The sequence below is a fragment of the Mesoplodon mirus genome (genome assembly GCF_964341445.2).
Source record: "Mesoplodon mirus genome assembly, chromosome: 15".
In the NCBI taxonomy this organism is placed as follows: domain Eukaryota; kingdom Metazoa; phylum Chordata; class Mammalia; order Artiodactyla; family Ziphiidae; genus Mesoplodon; species Mesoplodon mirus.
Genome location: NC_138991.1, coordinates 24,788,777 through 24,807,415, shown reverse-complemented (window position 1 = coordinate 24,807,415; position 18,639 = coordinate 24,788,777). Strand labels below are relative to the sequence as shown.

At 43.8% G+C, this 18,639-nt stretch overlaps 1 protein-coding gene across 1 annotated transcript in view; it reads left to right on the top strand.

Moving 5' to 3' along the window:
• ASIP (agouti signaling protein) overlaps nucleotides 1-12,863 on the top strand; it is a gene marked incomplete at its 3' end in the record, with an annotated part of 103,018 nt that extends 90,155 nt beyond the window's left edge. The window contains exons 3-5 of the mRNA XM_082643395.1: nucleotides 9,958-10,127; nucleotides 11,370-11,434; nucleotides 12,687-12,863. Coding sequence (XP_082499521.1) covers nucleotides 9,968-10,127; nucleotides 11,370-11,434; nucleotides 12,687-12,863 — 402 coding nt within the window. The 5' untranslated portion in view covers nucleotides 9,958-9,967. The remainder of the gene's footprint in view (nucleotides 1-9,957; nucleotides 10,128-11,369; nucleotides 11,435-12,686) is intronic.
• Nucleotides 12,864-18,639: the final 5,776 nt, after the last annotated feature.

Genomic DNA, 18,639 nt, shown 5'->3' with positions numbered 1-18,639 from the left:
TCAATTCACAGTCTTTGTTTATCCTTTGTTTGTTTATCCATACCTTTTTGCTACAGAAGCATCAGTACATTTTTAATGGGTGCTTCTAGAGCCCTTATATGTGGTTTAATAAAGAAGATATTGTTTTTCTAAACTTCTGAATCCTAAAAAAAAAATCTGACCCCAAGCATCATAATACACCTAGGTATTATGGACATATATTACATTTAGAATATACATATCTCCCCAGGATTTGTGTAAGGAATATTGGTTCTTACCTTCTCCCAATACACAAAAAAGATTAATTCCACTGAGACTTCACCTTTTCCAGACTAGTCTAGCTTTATAATTCCACTAAGTTACTTAGGTTCTAAGAAATTGTATTTTAAGTTTATTTCTTAAGAGTTACTTGCACAGCAAAGGAAACTTTTTTAAAAAATTAAGTGTTGTAGGAGCTCCCATAAGGTTAACAGCTGATTTCTCAGCAGAAACTCTACAAGCCAGAAGGGAGTGGCATGATATATTTAAAGTGATGAAAGGGAAGAACCTACAACCAAGATTACTCTACCCAGCAAGGATCTCATTCACATTCCAAGGGGAAATCAAAAGCTTTACAGACAAGCAAAAGCTAAGAGAATTCAGCACCACCAAACCAGCTCTACAACAAATGCTAAAGGAACGTCTCTAAGAGGGAAACACAAGAGAAGAAAAGGACCTACAAAATAAACCCATAACAATTAAGAAAATGGTAATAGGAATATACATATCGATAATTACCTTAAATGTGAATGGATTAAATGCTCCAACCAAAAGACACAGGCTCACTGAATGGATACAAAAACAAGACCCATATATATGCTGTCTACAAGAGACCCACTTCAGACCTAAGGACACATACAGACTGAAAGTGAGGGGATGGAAAAAGATATTCCATGCAAATGGAAATCAAAAGAAAGCTGGAGTAGCAATACTCATATCAGATAAAATAGACTTTAAAATAAAGACTGTTACAAGAGACAAAGAAGGACACTACATAACGATCAAGGGATCAATCCAAGAAGAAGATAAAACAATTATAAATATATATGCACCCAACATAGGAGCACCTCGATACATAAGGCAACTGCTAACACCTATAAAAGAGGAAATCGACAGTAACACAATAATAGTGGGGGATTTTAACACCTCAATTACACCATAGACAGATCATCCAAACAGAAAATTTATAAGGAAACACAAGCTTTAAATGACACAATACACCAGATAGATTTAATTGATATTTATGGGACATTCCATCCAAAAACAGCAGATTACACTTTCTTCTCAAGTGCACAAGGAACATTCTCCAGGATAGATCACATCTTGGGTCACAAATCAAGCCTCAGTAAATTTAAGAAAATTGAAATCATATCAAGCATCTTTCTGACCACAACGCTATGAGACTAGAATCAATTACAGGGGAAAAAATGTAAAAAACACAAACACATGGAGGTTAAACAATATGTTACTAAATGACCAAGAGATCACTGAAGAAATCAAAGAGGAAATCAAAAAATACCTAGAGACAAATTACAATGAAAACACGACAATCCAAAACCCATGGGATTCAGCAAAAGCAGTTACAAGAGGGAAGTTTATAGCAATACAAGCCTACCTCAATAAACAAGAAAAATCTCAAATGAACAATCTAACCTTATACCTAAAGGAAATAGAGAGAGAAGAACAAACAAAACCCAAAGTTAGTAGAAGGAAATAAATCATAAAGATCAGAGCAGAAATAAATGAAATAGAAGCAAAGAAAACAATAGTAAAGATCAATAAAACTGAAAGCTGGTTCTTTGAGAAGATAAACGAAATTGATAAACCATTAGCCAGACTTATCAAGAAAAAGAGGGAGAGGACTCAAATCAATAAGATTAGAAATGAAAAAGGAGAAGTTACAGCAGACACTGCAGAAATACAAAGCATCCTAAGAGACGACTACAAGCAACTCTATGCCAATAAAATGGACAACCTGGAAGAAATGGACAAATTATAGAAAGGTATAAACTTCCAAGACTGAAATTGAAACTGTGATTAAAAATCTTCCAACAAACAAAAGTCCAGGACCAGATGGTTTCACAGGTGAATTCTATCAAACATTCAGAGAAGAGTTAACACCCATCCTTCTCAAACTCTCCCAAAAAATTGCAGACGAAAAAACACTCCCAAACTCCTTCTATGAGGCCACCATCACCCTGATACCAAAACCAGACAAAGATACTACAAAAAAAGAAAATTATAGACCAATATCACTGATGAATATAGATGCAAAAATCCTCAACAAAATACTAGCAAATAGAATCCAACAATACTTTAAAAGGATCATACACCATGATCAAGTGGGATTTATCCCAGGGATGCAAGGATTCTTCAATATATGCAAATCAATCAATGTGATACACCATATTAACAAATTGAAGAAGAAAAACCATATGATCATCTCAATAGATGCAGAAAAAGCTTTTGACAAAATTCAACACCCATTTATGATAAAAACTCTCCAGAAAGTGGGCATAGAGGGAACCTACCTCAACATAATAAAGGCCATATACGACAAACCCACAGCAAGCATCATTCTCAATGGTGAAACACTGAAAGCATTTCCTCTAAAATCAGGAACAAGACAAGGATGTCCACTCTCACCACTATTATTCAACATAGTTTTGGAAGTCCTAGCCACGGCAATCAGAGAAGAATAAGAAATAAAAGAATACAAATTGGAAAAGAAGAAGTAAAACTGTCACTGTTTGCAGATGACATGATACTATACATAGAGAATCCTAAAAATGCCACCAGAAAACTACTAGAGCTAATCAATAAATTTGGTACAAAATTAATGCACAGACATCTCTTGAATTCCTATACACTAATGATGAAAAATCTGAAAGAGAAATTAAGGAAACACTCCCATTTACCACTGCAACAAAAAGAATAAACTACCTAGGAATAAACCTACCTAGGGAGACAAAAGACCTGTACTCAGAAAACTATAAGACACTGATGAAAGAAATCAAAGATGACACAAACAGATGGAGAGATATACCATGTTCTTGGATTGGAAGAATCAATATTGTGAAAATGACTATACTACCCAAAGCAATCTACAGATTCAATGCAATCCCTATCAAATTACCTGTGGCATTTTTTACAGATCTAGAACTAAAAATCTTAAAATTTGTATGGAGACACAAAAGACCCCAAATAGCCAAAGCAGTCTTGAGGGGAAAAAAAGGAGCTGGAGAAATCAGACTGCCTGACTTCAGACTATATTACAAAGCTACAGTAATCAAAACAATATGGTATTGGCACAAAAACAGAAATACAGATCAGTGGAACAGGACAGAAAGCCCAGAGATAAACCCATGCACCTATGGTCAACTGATCTATGACAAAGGAGGCAAGGATATACAATGGAGAAAAGACAGTCTCTTCAATATGTGGTGATGGGAGAACTGGACAGCTACATGTAAAAGAATGAAATTAGAACACTCCTTAACACCATACACAAAAATAAACTCAAAATGGATTAGAGACCTAAATATAAGACTGGACACTATAAAACTCTTAGAGGAAAACATAGGAAGAACACTCTCTGACATAAATCACAGCAAGATCTTTTTTGATCCACCTCCTAGAGTAATGGAAATAAAAACAAAAATAAACAAATGGGACCTAATGAAACTTAAAAGCTTTTGCAAAGCAAAGGAAACTACAAACAGGACGAAAAGACAGCCCTCAGAATGGGAGAAAATATTTCCAAATGAATCAACGGACAAAGGATTAATCACCAAAATATATAAACACCTCATGCAGCTCAATATTAAAAAGAAAACAACCCAATCAAAAAATGGGCATAACTAAATAGATATTTCTCCAAAGAAGACATACAGATGGCCAAGAGGCACATGAAAAGCTGCTCAACATCACTAATTATTAGAGAAATGCAAATCAAAACTACAATGAGGTATCACCTCACACCAGTTAGAATGGCCATCATCAGAAAATCTACAAACAACAAATGCTGGAGAGGGTGTGGAGAAAAGGGAACCCTCTTGCACTGTAGGTGGGAATGTAAATTGATACAGCCACTATGGAGAACAGTATGGAGATTCCTTAAAAAACTAAAAATAGAATTACCATATGACCCAGCAATCCTACTACTGGGCACATACCCAGAGAAAACCATAATTCAAAAAGACACATGCACCCCAATGTTCATTGCAGCACTATTTACAATAGCCAGGTCATGGAAGCAACCTAAATGCCCATCGACAGACGAATGGATAAAGAAGATGTGGTACATATATACAATGGAATGTTACTCAGCCATAAAAAGGAACAAAATTGGTCATTTGTAGAGATGTGGATGGATCTAGAGTCTGTCATACAGAGTGAAGTAAGTCAGAAAGAGAAAAACAAATATCGTATATGAACGCATATATGTGGAACCCAGAAAAATGGTACAGATGAACCAGTTTGCAGGGCAGAAATAGAGACACAGATGTAGAGAACAAATGTATGGACACCAAGGGGGGAAAGTGGTGGTGGGGGTGTATTTATACACTAATATATATAAAATGAATAACTAATAAAGAACATGCTGTTTAAAAAATAAATTTAATTTAATTTAAAAACTAAACAATAATAATTAAGTCCTGTAATTCACTATGTCCTTAATTAGTCTAGAGATGTTACCTAGTGACATCTCCTCCCTGCCCATTGTGCAGTGGCTACTATTTATATTAAGCCTGCTGTTTGCTGTGGTGGTGATAATTCCTGCATTATCAGGTGTTCAGAGGAAGTGATGAATGTGAACTTTGGGTCTCAGTTCATCCCCCCCAAACTCCAGCCACTCCTTTTCTAACTCACATTTCCCAATTACCCTTTCACTTCTTTGCAGGAACTCCCAGCATGTTTTTTGGTTAGTTTTATATCACTCGTGATAAGGAAAACCCAAAGAAATAGAATAACTGCATATAATGCCTCTCAATCAATGACATGACTTTTGTGACTTTCCTTAATCAGAGCTTCTCCCCAACCCATTCCACCGTATCTCTTCTTTCCTTTCTTTTCTTTTTTTCTCTTTTCAAGTTGAATTTATTTCTGATTTGTCCTTCTAATTAATACCCATTGATACCAGAGCTCTGCTGCTTGAAAAAAAAAAAGGTCTCTTGGGACTTCCCTGTTGGTCCAGTGGTGAAGAATCCGCCTTCCAATGCAGGGGACGCGGGTTCAATCCCTGGTCGGGGAAATAAGATCCCACATGCCACAGGGCAACTAAGCCCATGCGCCTCAAGGAGAGAGCCTGAGTGTCCCGAACCACGGAGTCCATGCACTCTGGAACCCGCCCACCACAATGAGAGAGAAAACCTGCACTCCACAGCTAGAGAGAAGCCCGCATGCCTCAACGAAGATCCCGTGTGCCGCAACCAAGACGGGACACAGCCAAAAAATAAATTAATTAATTAAATACAAGAACAAAGTTTTTTTAAAAATCGCTTTTGGAAGAGATTGGGGATACAAAATAAAATCTTAAAATACACATTTAATTTTATGCAACTAATCAAAATATTATCTTGCGATTTCCAATGATTATATTTCTTATTTGTATTCCAAGGGTTATTGCACTGCATCTTTATGAATTCTAGGCAGCATGGTGTAATAGAAAGTTTCAAAACATTATGGTAACTACTCAGAATGGATATTTTCCCTCTGCCTCTAATAATCAAAACTTACCAATCCTAACTCTTTTCTCATTAGGACCCAGCCCTGTCCTAAAGCAAATCTGAAACCTGATAAATTAATGACAAGTATTATTGGTTAGTAATGGCACAAGTTAACTTGCCCAAGTCACATTGGTCTTTTAATAAGGATCATCAGGGGCTTCCCTGGTGGCGCAGTGGTTGGGGGTCCGCCTGCCAATGCAGGGGACACGGGTTTGTGCCCTGGTCCGGGAAGATCCCACATGCTGCGGAGCGGCTGGGCCCGTGAGCAATGGCGTCCGGAGCCTGTGCTCCGCAACGGGAGAGGCCACAGCAGTGAGAGGCCCGCGTACTGCAAAAATAAAAAATAAAAAAAAATAAGGATCATCAATACCTTTACCCAAAGAAGCAGTTAATTACTTCAATGAGTTAGTAGATATTGAGAGAGCAGACGTGACGTGCTTGCTTGCCTAACAGTCCCTTACGATTCTCACACTCTAGACAGGGTCAGCAGACTTTTTCTGTGAAAGGCCAGAAAGTAAATATTTTATGCTTTGCGGACCACATAGGGTCTCTGTTGGGTTTTTTTTTTTTAATAGAACACTTTACAAATATGAAAACCATTTTTAGCTTGAAGACTGTACAAATGCTACATGAAATATGGAAAGGGCAAACGAATACTGCAGTCACTAACGGCTACAGATTCAGCCTCAGTGGTAAGTAAATAAATGCTTGTATAACAAGCTAAGTACTGTGCTTAGGTCAGAAGTGGTCAGGCTTAAGAAGTGGTAAAGGACAAGCTTTGTATGGGGACCAGGTAGTAGCCAAGCTTGGCTATGATATATACTTCCTATAGGAAAAGATAAAGCTGGAAAGGAATGTGGAAGGCAGGTTGGGAGGGCTCTGGTGCCTTTTTGAGGCTATGGATTATGTATTTCATTTGGTAGTCAGGGTAACACCTGCAGAGGAATAGAATGCTTGGAACCAGCAGCAGCCTCTTAATTGGTTTTCCTTCCTTTCTGTCTTGTCCCCTCCATCTCCGCACCCCAGTCAGAGGGATCTTTCTACAATGCAAATCTGAACAAGTCCCTCCCCCTATTCAAAACTTTTCATTCATTTTCCATCGACCTTAAGATATTGTTCAAACTCCTTACCATGGTTTACAAGTCCCATCATGATCTGGCCCCTGCTTCCATCTCCTGTTATGTTTATTTGCCGGCCTTACTGATCTTTTCTAGTTCCTCAAATGCACCATCCTCTCTTGCCTTTGGATCTCCATGTATATGGTTCTCAGTGTCTGCAACACTGTCATCACCACCTCCACTCTCCTCTTCAACACGGATAAGTCCAAATCAGCCCTCTGTTTTCAGCTTCAATACAACATGCTTCAAGAGACCTTCCCTAGTCCATGCACTAGTTGAGGTCTCCCATAGCACAAGCTTTATTAGAATAACTTATTTAACTTGTCAGTCATCCCTGATAGAATGTAAGCTCTGTAAGGACAGGCATCATTGTGTATCTTGATCACTATTTTTTTTTTTTTTTTTTTGCGGTACGCAGGCCTCTCACTGTTGTGGCCTCTCCCGTTGTGGAGCACAGGCTCCAGACGCGCAGGTTCAGCGGCCATGGCTCACGGGCCCAGCCGCTCGGCGGCATGTGGGATTCTCCTGGACCAGGGCACGAGCTCATGTCCCCTGCATCGGCAGGCGGACTCTCAACCACTGCGCCACCAGGGAAGCCCCTTGATCACTATTTTTACCCAAGAATCTAGCATAGCACTGGTTCATAGTTGGTACTTAACAAATATTTTTTAACTAGATGAATGAATGTATGTATGAATGAATGAATGAAAGGAAATGGGGCTTTATTTAAAAGGAAGCTTAGTCTGGTTATATGTTCTAGAGTCAAGGAAGCCAGTGAGGATGCTCTTACGGAAGACCAAGTGGGAGGAACTAGGCTGCACGGACAGAAGGAATGGAAAGGGAGGGAGGGTTGTGAGAATTGGGGGGAGTGAAAATCACTAGAACTTAATGACTGATTGACTGGGTGTGGGGAACAAGAGAGAAGGAGAAATTGCTCTCCAAGCTGAGAGCCCAGCAGCATCATTAGAGAGAGAGAGAGGGAGTCCTGCTAGGAAGAGAGGTCCAAGTTACTGCTTGGGGCTGGTCACTGTGCCAGGTTCATGGTCATAGAAATGAGTAAAACATGACCTTTTTTTATCAAGTGGGAGAGACAAACACATAAACAATGTGATAAAGGATTTGACAGAGAACAGTACAAAGTTCTGAGAAGCAGAGAATGGAGCAAACTACTATGCCTCAGTCCCCAGACTTTCCTGATAAAGGTTTGTTTGGGTTAACTATTGCTGATAGGGACTAGAAACCTCAGAGATCGAACTGCATGGAGCTGGGAAACTTAGGGCCTCAAAAAATGTTTTGGGCTCTAGGGCCTGAGGAGATGTATTGTCCCACCACACAAAAAAGATGTGAGCTGCTTGAAAAACCTCTGTATTGCCTCTTTCTGTTTTATAGATTGGGATTCTTCAAGTCATTGTTTATTTGAAGAAAGAGCTCCCCTGCTAAATGAATACAAACCACTCACCTAGCCCACTCCCCTCATTTTACCAAAAAGAAAATTAGAGTCCATTAAAAAAAAAAAAAGAATGGAATTGTCCAAAGTCACGCATTTACTAATGCTTAAGCCAAGACAAGAACTCAGAGGTCCTGACTCTGAGCCCAGTGCTCATTCTGTTGTCTCACTACCAGGCTTTGAGAAAGAAAATTGGTGGCCAGTTCATGATAGGCAAATAAATGCCCATTGATGAAAGGATCTGAAGGAATCAGAAGAAATGGAGTTAGGGCTGAGAGAGGTAGAGGATGGACTTCAAAAGGAAGGTACCGTCCCCTCTACCTTTAAGAAGTTTAGAATGAGGTTGGGGGCTGGCTATTTGGGTCCTCCTTCTCCTGGAATGTAACAGAAATGGAGAAAATTTTACTCTAAGCAATCTGAGGGCTGGGAGGAATAGGCTAGAAATTGCCAGGCTGAGCCCAGGAATGGGCAGGACCAGCACGAGCAGATTGTTTTATTCTCTTCTCACCCACTATGCCTTATGGCAGGGCCAGAGAACCTTGGGAAAGCAGTCTCAGCTTTTTCCCAGACCAGAAAGGACACTCACAGGGTGAGTGAGGAGTACGGATTCCACACTCAGAGAAGATGAAGATGCTGTTGAAGCTGTGAGTCCTCACTAAGCCAAACCTAGACATTCATGGGAAGAAATCCACTCTGGGATCTGTCTGGTTCATCAAAGTACAGCTAGCAATAAATCAATAAATATAGTTAGCCTATTTGAACAGGTCCATCCTATCCTCCTGACACAAACCATATCTGCATTTATTTCCTCTGGATGTTGGAATATAGCATATGCAATGACTTACACACTTGTCCAAAAAAGCCATTTATCCCTACACCGTCTCATTCAGTCTTAACTCATGAGCCTTATTCTCTGCACTTCAGTCAGACCTCTGCCATTGTGAGGCGTTATTGGGGAACTTTCAACAACTCTGCCCAAGCCTAGGGTCTCCTGGGGCCACTGACTTAAAAAACCCCAGCACCCCACCCTCTGGAAGGCAGAGACCAATTGCAATGCATTCCTTTTCTCCTTACTTCAATCTCCCTCCCTTTTTAAAAAAAAAATAAATTTATTTATTTAATTATTTATTTATCTGTGGCTGCGTTGGGTCTTCACTGCTGCGCAAGGGCTTTCTCTAGTTAGGGCGAGTGGGAGCTACTCTTCATTGCTGTGCGCGGCCTTCTCGTTGTGGTGGCTTCTCTTGTTGCGGAGCACGGGCTCTAGGCATGCGGGCGTCAGTAGTCGTGGCTCGCGGGCTCAGTAGTTGTGGCTCACGGGCTTAGTTGCTCCACAGCATGTGGGATGTTCCCGGACCAGGGCTTGAACCCATGTCCCCTGCATTGGCAGGCAGGTTCTTAACCACTGCACCCCCAAGGAAGTCCCTCCCTCCCTTTCTTGTCTTTCTTTCTTCCTCTCCCATCTCTCCTTTTCTCTCTTCTTCCTTCATCAGTTCCCCTTCCCTGTCCTAAGCCTTGCTGGTCCTCCAGCTCCCCTGGGACACTGGGGTATGGAATGGGGTCAGAGCACCAGCCCAAAGAAAGCAGGGGGGCAAATCCATTTGCCAGGACCCCTGGCCCACCTGCCTGCCTTCTCTGTCCGACTCAGGCCTCCCGGAATGGATGTCACCCGCCTCCTCCTGGCTACCCTGCTGGTCTGCCTGTGCTTCCTCACTGCCTACAGCCACCTGGCACCTGAGGAAAAGCCCAGAGATGAAAGGAGCCTGAGGAGCAACTCTTCCATGAACCTGTTGGATTTCCCTTCTGTCTCTATTGTGGGTAGGTAGCCTGGCCTGGGGCCCAGCCTCCAGGCTCTGGCCCAAGAGAACTGCAGGATGTCAAACACACTCCCCAAGCTGATACCAGGATCCACTGCCATAGGTCAGAGCTCCTTCGTGCTTATTCCTCAAAACAATCCTGGAGGAATAAAGTGCCCCTTAACTCATTTGGTTTTGGAAAGCCCTGCCTGCCACCAATCGAATATGCAGCTTAGCATGTTAGAGGCTCTGAGAAACCTTAAAGTCATGACAATTGGTGAATTTGGTTTAACTTACCATTCCTGAAACTTAATGAGTCACGGAACTCCTATCAATGGTAAAAATTTTAGGAAATGCTGCAGAATATAACCAAGTCTGGGATGAACTAGTCCTTTCATGCCAGGGTTGAGAATTGAAAATGACTGCTTAGGAGAAAATAGGGGCATTAGAGCCTGGCATGGAGATCTTCTGGTTCAACTTCATCTGACAATAATAATAATAACATATATACTTATTTTGTGCTAGGCACTGTGAAGTGAGTATTATTTTTATTCCTATTTTATTTCACAGCTAAGTAAATTAAGTCTTAGAAAAGTTAAGTAACTAACACACAGTTCTTAATTGGCAGAGCCAGAATTCAAACCCAGGTGTTTAACTCCAGAACCTAAGCTCAAAACGAATATTCCTTGCTGACTTGTCTCTCACTTCAAAAAGAGGATATTCTAGATATATCAGGGAAGGGACTGGGGCACATTAACATTCATTGATCACCTTCGATGTGTCAGACTTTCTGCTTTATAAATATACCTCATTTATCCTCAAGACAACTCTTCAAGGTAGGAATTACAGTATCCTGCTTGCAGATGAGAAACCTGAGTCTTAGGGATATTAAGAGGTTGCTCAAGGCCACAAAGCTGTTATATCGCAGAGTCAGGATTCAAATCAGGTATGCCTGGCTCCAAAGCTCTGAGAAATGGAAAATAGGGATACAGGAAAAACAAGTCCATCCATGTACAAGACACTGAGTCCATTTTCCAGGGCCGCCTTTGCTTTCCCTCAGAGGACTCTTTGCTCTCAGTCTCTGGCTCCAGGTCTGCAGCCAGGCTAACAAGAACCTGCTGGCCTAAGTCCCAAGATGTGATCTATCCAGTCAACCCTTCATCCTCTCCCCTACCCTGGGGCTTCCTGGAGCCCCCTCTGCTCCTCCCACTTCATTGCAGCTCAGGGCCCTCAGAGACTGGCTTTGCTCCTTCTCTCTTTGAAGCACAGAACAAGAAATCCCAAAAGATCAGCAGAAAAGAAGCGGAAAAAAAGAAAAGATCTTCCAAGGTAGGCCTGGGAGCTCACATTGTTGGGGTGGGACTGGACTTAAAGGGAGAGGATCCCCAAGCTCTGGCTAGGAACTAAATAAAAGATTTCCCAGGCCTACATGCCCACAAGAAACTGAAAGCTACCACAACTTCCTGGCCTCAAGCCCTGAACCAGACACCCAGGAGCTGAGGCCCACAAAGCTAAGATCTACTGAACAAAATAGCTTACCTGCTAAAAATCATCTTCCTATACTAGCTCACACCCTGCCTGGAATTTCACCATCACTCATTCTTTTGGATAAATGCAATGTTTCCCAAACCTCAGTCATTTCAGAACCATTTCCACAACTTTTACCATATCTGAGTTTCACCTATTTAATATATGTTTAAAATTAAAACTTTAATTTTAAAACTTTCCTATCATGGTTATAGAGTTATTTAAAAACCTATACAACCATGATAGAAAACCAGTATCACTTGACATAAATAGAAAATAACCCTAAAAATAAGTAAAATGAAAATAAAACCTTGTTTTTTGAAAACTCAGTTCCTCAGTTGCACTAGACACATTTCAGGTACTCAGCAGCCACATATGGCTGACTGGTGGCTGCCTGTATTGGACAGCACAGCAAAGAATGTCCCCAGAAAAGGGAGTAGCAAACTCAAAGCTCCTGCAGTAGGAACTCATTTCTTGTGTTCGGTGCACAGAAGGCAGTGTGGTAAAGACCGGTGGGAGAGGTGGGCAGGCCAAACCACAGAGGGCCTCAAGGACCAAAGTAACGGGGAGGAGGGTGTGCTTTAAGCCCGAGTGTGATGCCATCATAGGTCTTCTGAGAGGTCCCTTTTGTGCACTGGAGGTTGGACTGTAAGGGGGCAAGAGCAGCAGACAGGGGCCTAGCCCAGGGTAGCAGCGGTAGTGAAGCAGTGGGTAGACTCCAGATCTACTGTGAAGGCAAAACTGACAGGGATTGTGGCTACACTGGAAGGGGAAGACAGCAGAGACGGTAGTTAAAAACGGTGGAGCTGAGTGGGATGCCCTAGGGAGAGAAGAGGCCAGGCCGGAGCCAGTTAAGTTTTGATGAAGTGGGGCATTGTTGGGGGAGCAGGCGGGGACCCGCTGGGGTGCCCTGTGGGCATCGGTCGAGCGGGCGGTGGGCAGCAGGTGGGGACGTCTGGTCAGGGGCCTCCATAGTCCAAGGAGTCCCCAGGCAGAGGTGAGGACGAGTGGGGTGGACGTGGACTGCTCGGGCAGCCCCGGCGTTTCCCCGCAGAAAAAGGCTTCGATGAAGAAGGTGGCACGGCCCCGGCCCCCGCCGCCTGGCCCCTGCGTGGCCACCCGCGACAGCTGCAAGCCGCCGGCGCCCGCCTGCTGCGACCCGTGCGCCTTCTGCCAGTGCCGCTTCTTCCGCAGCGCCTGTTCCTGCCGCGTACTCAACCCCACCTGCTGAGCGCGCCTCTGGGCGGTGGGCGGGGTGGGGCGGGGCTTCCAGGGGCGGGGCTCCCCGGACGGGCCCTTCTGGGGCGGGCGATCTCTAGTAGGTGTGGCTTCCTAGAACAGGGAGTGGGCGCGGCTACTGACGTTGGGGCGGAGCTTTCAGGAGGCGGGGCTTCAAGGAGACTTGGCTTGGGCTGGGCTAAAATCCAAATATATGTAGGCTAATGAAAGGTGTGTGGCTGTTTCTTTAAAGAACCCGAAAGATCCTTTTCCCTTCGCCGAGTCCCCTTCACCGCAGAAGTTCCGCGGGCTGCGCACTTGCTCTCTCCTGGGCCTGGGGAAACATGGTTACCTGGCCCTGAGGCTGCCCTCCTGGTAAGCCTATCTCTGGGTGTGGCCGCCAGAGACAATGCTGCCCCCTTCCTTTAAACCTGGGAACACCCGAAGCTGCCTCCAAAACCAGGGAGGCAGAAAGGAACCATTAAGGAACTGCCTTTCAGTGTTTCACCCTTTCCCCCTTCTAAGGAGCTCCCCTCAGCCCCCCAAAACAAGAAAGGCTACAACTCCATACACAGTCTCACTGGGCTGTCTGTCCTAAGGGGTCTGTGGATACAAACTGGGGTGGCTGATTGTGACTGGGCATTGCTCTGGCCTGAGGACCCTAGAGGCTTAGGAGGCTCCCCCAAAATGGCTAGCCTAAGAGACAAATAAAGGAGGGCGGTAGTCTACTGGAGAGGTCTGAGGACCTCAAAGAATCAAAGGAAAGCTATACAACAAGGCTCAGAAAGTATAGGACTCTGAGGGATGTGAAAGGAGCCAGGTCAAAGAAAACAATGGGCAATGTTTTCAGGGCAAGACTATGGGATAAGTCACCTCCAACAGCTTCAGTTCTTGCATGGGACCATTCATAATTCAAATGCCCTAGAAAGAGAATCTGATTGAGTTTTCCCACTCCCAGGCTAAATGAACACTGATCATTGGTCCCCAGCCATTTTTAATTCTGAAAGCCTAGAGTTTGGGCTCTCCCAAGTAGGAAACAGGTGTTCAGGAATCCTTCCTCACTCCCTGCCCCGGCTCTGTCAGCCAGGAAGGAGGCAGTGGGCCTGGGCGTGGTGAGTAGGCAGCAACTTTTGTCCTGGATTATCAGGGGCCTGTCTCCTAGTGTCCCAAACTGTTGCCTGAGATTCTATCCTTAAAGATTCTGAGTCTGTGGGAAACTGAAATGCAGCATTTTATCTCTGGAAGGACCCTGGGAGGTGCTGTTTTGGGGAGAGAGGTGGTAAAGGTAGGAACACAGTGTGGGCACAGTCACATGAAAACTCCCAGCACCTTGAGAGGAAAGGGTTCTAAATGACATCACCTACTTGCCCTGCTTGGCTGAGGGCATCCCTGTCAGTAGAAAAGCTGAGGTTTCACCTGTCAGCGTCTCCCAGAGCTGGAGCTCTTCCCCAAGGAATCACTATAAGCAAGAAAGAAGAAACTGCAAACGATGGTGATGTAAGAAGATAATTCTTTAAAAAATAATAATAACAAGGCCTGTCTGTACACGAGAAAGAGTCTAGAAAGAGGCTATGTGACAGAATAATGTGGAGCAGTTGCCTCAGCCCTGGTAACCACCATGTATCTCGGTCCTTGGAGGTGAGGACATTGGGGCTCCGGGGTCAGCACAGATGGGGCCACCTCCCCTGACGCACTTGTCAACTTACAATCTTCCCTCTTTCAAATGTTTTAAAACTCCCTCCTTTCCAAGGACCTTTCTCAACTGGAGACCCTTGTTGTGTCTGCAGTGACATAACCAGTATGGAATGGAGGAGGCAAACATCAGACCCTGGACTGGACAGAGCTCGAGCCACCTAGGCAGAGCACACACACAAAAAGATGGGTGCTCCAGGCTAGGCTGGGGACACGACTCTGCACATTGGGAAAGTCTGTGTTTCTCTGGGCTTCTATTTACTTGTCTGTAAAATGGGATATAATCACTCTTGCTGTTCTTGTTATAAATCTGAAATAGTGTTGCTTCTTTTTTTTTTTTTTTTTTTTTTTGTATGCGGGCCTCTCACTGTTGTGGCCTCTCCCGTTGCAGAGCACAGGCTCCGGACGCGCATGCTCAGCGGCCATGGCTCACGGGCCCAGCCGCTCCGCGGCATGTGGGATCTTCCCGGACCGGGGCACGAACCCGTGTCCCCTGCATCAGCAGGCGGATTCTCAACCACTGCGCCACCAGGGAAGCCCTAGTGTTGCCTCTTATACCTTAACACAACAAGCAACATACACACAGAGACAGAGAAAAGCTACCAGTTGCTTGTTTTTGTTTTCTGTCATTTTGGCTGCATGCCCACAGGGCAATAACCTTTTGTTCCTTGTACCACAGCTGCTGCTGAGTAAATGTCATCAGTAATTAGAATACTGGGAATATACTGCAGCCGCTGCTCCTGTGTTTTCCAGACATTGCTCACCTGCCAGGCACCATTTGGCCCCCTATGAGTGAGGCCAGAGATGCAAAGCCAAAGACCCAGTCCATTAGTGACAAAACCACTAGGCTGCTGAATCCAGACAACCGCATGGAAGCCCAACCCATTCACTCATTCAGCAAATGTGTATTGAGCACGTACTAGGTGCCAGGCATTGTGCCAGGTGCTGTGAAAACTGTGGTGAACAAGTCCAATCCTCTCCTTACAGAGCTCATGGTCCAGTGGACCATGACCACCAGCCCTTGTTAAAGGTTAGAACCACTGTTAGCATGTTTGGTCTGTTCCCTCAGACTCTCAGTTCTTACTTCTGTTGACTCAGATCCCTGGTTAAGTATTTATCTGTCCAAGTTCCCCTTCAGCTTGAGAGCCTAAGATTCATCCACCTTTTCAGAATTCCTCCTCAAGCCTTAGGGTCCTGAGAGAATGGTTCTGGGTCTCTGCAAAATCCTGCCTGAGTGACCAGAATTGAAATACATCTGTGACTCAGAGTTGTGAAGATCTGGGACACACACACCCTATTTCCCACACCATTATTCATATTTCTCTCCCCCCTGCCCCATATACACACGAAGTGCATAGGTGAATTCTGTCCTAGATATATTTGTTCTACTTTTGTGGATATTGATTTAGGATCATTTCTTCCTGTAGAGCATGGCCTTACACTTGTGCCAAAGTTCTCAGTGTGGCCTTGAAGAAGTCACTGACCTCTTGATGCTACTACCATTTCCCCATTTGCAAAATTCGGAGTAAATCAGTCAGAATGTTTTGGTTGCAAACAACAGAAACGATTATGGCTAGCCTAAGAAACAAATAAAGGGGGGCGGTAGTCTACTGGAGAGGTCTGGAGACCTCAAAGAATCGAAGGAAAAGCCATACAACAGGCCTCAGAAAGGATAGGTCCCTGAGGGATGTGAAAGGAACCAGGCCAAAGAAACCAACAGACAGTGTTTTCAGGGCAAAGCTATGGGATGTCACCTCCAACCACTTCAGTTCTTGCATGGGACCATTCATAATTCAAATTCCCAAGAGAGGGAATCTGATTGACCTGAAGTGGTACCCAGGAAAGGGTGGCCCATCTTGAGAGACAGTCCCACAAAGTCTGTTCAAAATGTGGGAGAGGTAATTCTCCAGTTAAAAAAAACCAAAGATACGGTTACTGGAGGGCAAAATCCACAACTGGCCACCATGAGACAGCTGGTCTCTGGATTTATTCTGAGGACACTTTTGGCACCAGAAATTCTGCAACATAATCTGAAGCAATGGTTTTCTTTTTTTCTTTTAGGAGAGGTACCCTTTCCTCAGTTGAATTCTTAAGGGGGAGCCCCATTATATAATACACATTAAAACAGTCTTAAGTTACTATAAGGTTGTAATGATGCACACAAAAATTTGAAATCAGAGATTAGAGATTAACGGTTGCCCTCCCATATCAGCCTCAGCAACCAGTTTGTTTCCATCTTTTGTTTTGGTTGCACAGTACCGAAAAAGGTCTAATTCACACAGAGAAGTTGTTACAAAAAGGTTTTAACAGCTCACCCTGTGACCTCAGAACAGTCTCCTGTTAAACAGAAACAGCAAGAGGTTTATTTCAAAATCTAGTCCAGGTGGTCTCCAACGTGTTAAAATTTGGTGCCTAGCACATTTAAACATGAATGTTTTTATTACTTTTCAATGGCTTCCAAGTTTTTCAAAGTAGAAGTTGAAGCTTATGGTTCTACAGAAGCAATATACTTCAAAAACCACTACCCTGGGCTTCCCTGGTGGCGCAGTGGTTGAGAGTCCGCCTGCTGATGCAGGGGACACGGGTTCGTGCCCCGGTCCGGGAGGATCCCACATGCCGCGGAGCGGCTGGGCCCGTGAGCCATGGCCGCTGAGCCTGTGCGTCCAGAGCCTGTGCTCCGCAACGGGAGAGGCCGCAACAGTGAGAGGCCCGCGTACCGCAAAAACAAAAAACAAGAAACAAAAAACAAAAAACCACTACCCTGAGGGGTAGCAGATCCTCAGGACCTCAAATCCCTTCCTGGCTTGTGGACCACAGGCCAACCTAATTGGCAATCTTTGGATCCTTACTCTAAGTGCCTCCACCTGTTTGAACAACTACAGATGTAGCATCTTCACCCACTGTCAAGAAATTACTCCCAGTCATACAATAGGAACTTTATAAAGGAATTTAACTCCAAAAACCAATTCCCATGTGTGAAGGGGACAGGATAGGTAAAGAAAAGAATTTAATTTTAACTGAATTAGCCAAACCATCTGTGAACTTCAGATTAGTCAGAATAAACGTGTTCCTCCCTTTCTTCTTCCATGCACGCAGTATATTTATTGTGAGGAAAAGGGGGTGTGTGTTGTGGGACTGGGGGTAGGGCAGGAATGTCTTCTGTTTTCTCAGTAAAATCATCAAATGTTTATGTTCACTCCAGAAAAGAGTTTTATACTGATGGCTTGCAGAGAGACAGTAGCTATTGTCAGCTCTCCCAGCTGGCTATGGGAGTTGTAGAATCTGGGAGGTGGCACCACCTAATGGTGATGATAATGATGGTGATGACGATGATGATCGTGCCTTCTTGTTATCTGTGGAGCCCAGCAAATAGCTTCATTCCTTTGACTCTTGAAGATTTTCACATCTTTCAGAGCTCCTCTTTGGAATTCCTGGACCCAGTGGCTGCATAGACTACCAGAGCAATAATAAAATCATGACTACTAAAGAAAAATTAATATAATGATGATAATGATAAAAACCTTCCTAAATTACCTAATTTTATAAGATCACATTTACAAGCCATTGAGTGAGCTGATTCCTCCCCAAATCAAAAACTAGAGCCTTATGACTTTGGGGAAAAGTTTAGTTTTTTGCATTTTTTTTCTTTTTTTCTCTCATTATTTATCCCAATGTCTATCAACATCTGGAATTCTGCATAATGTGTACATGTCAGAGGTTGCAAAAGAAAAGTAGAGAAGGGGCCTGGGGGGGGGAGGGAGGGCAGTGCAGCCCCTGAGGAGCTGGGAAAGAGGGTTATTTGATAAGGGGAAGGGGACATTGAATTCAGTGATCAGCCAAGGACTACCCCTTTAAAATCCCAAAGCAGCCTTGGTTTCCCAGTCTTAAATGATCTTGAAATTAATTGATCTTTGTCTAACAGAACCTCCCCACGCCCCCTACCCAGGAAGGCCCAACTGTACTGGAGCACCTCAAGTAATCCTCAGTAATTTCACCCATACCAGAATCATGGAGCCCCCTGCACTGGCTCTGAGATGACTGCAGAGCCTCTGGAGGGTCCTGAGATGCTCCCCCTCTCCCCAGGATGCCTCTGAGGT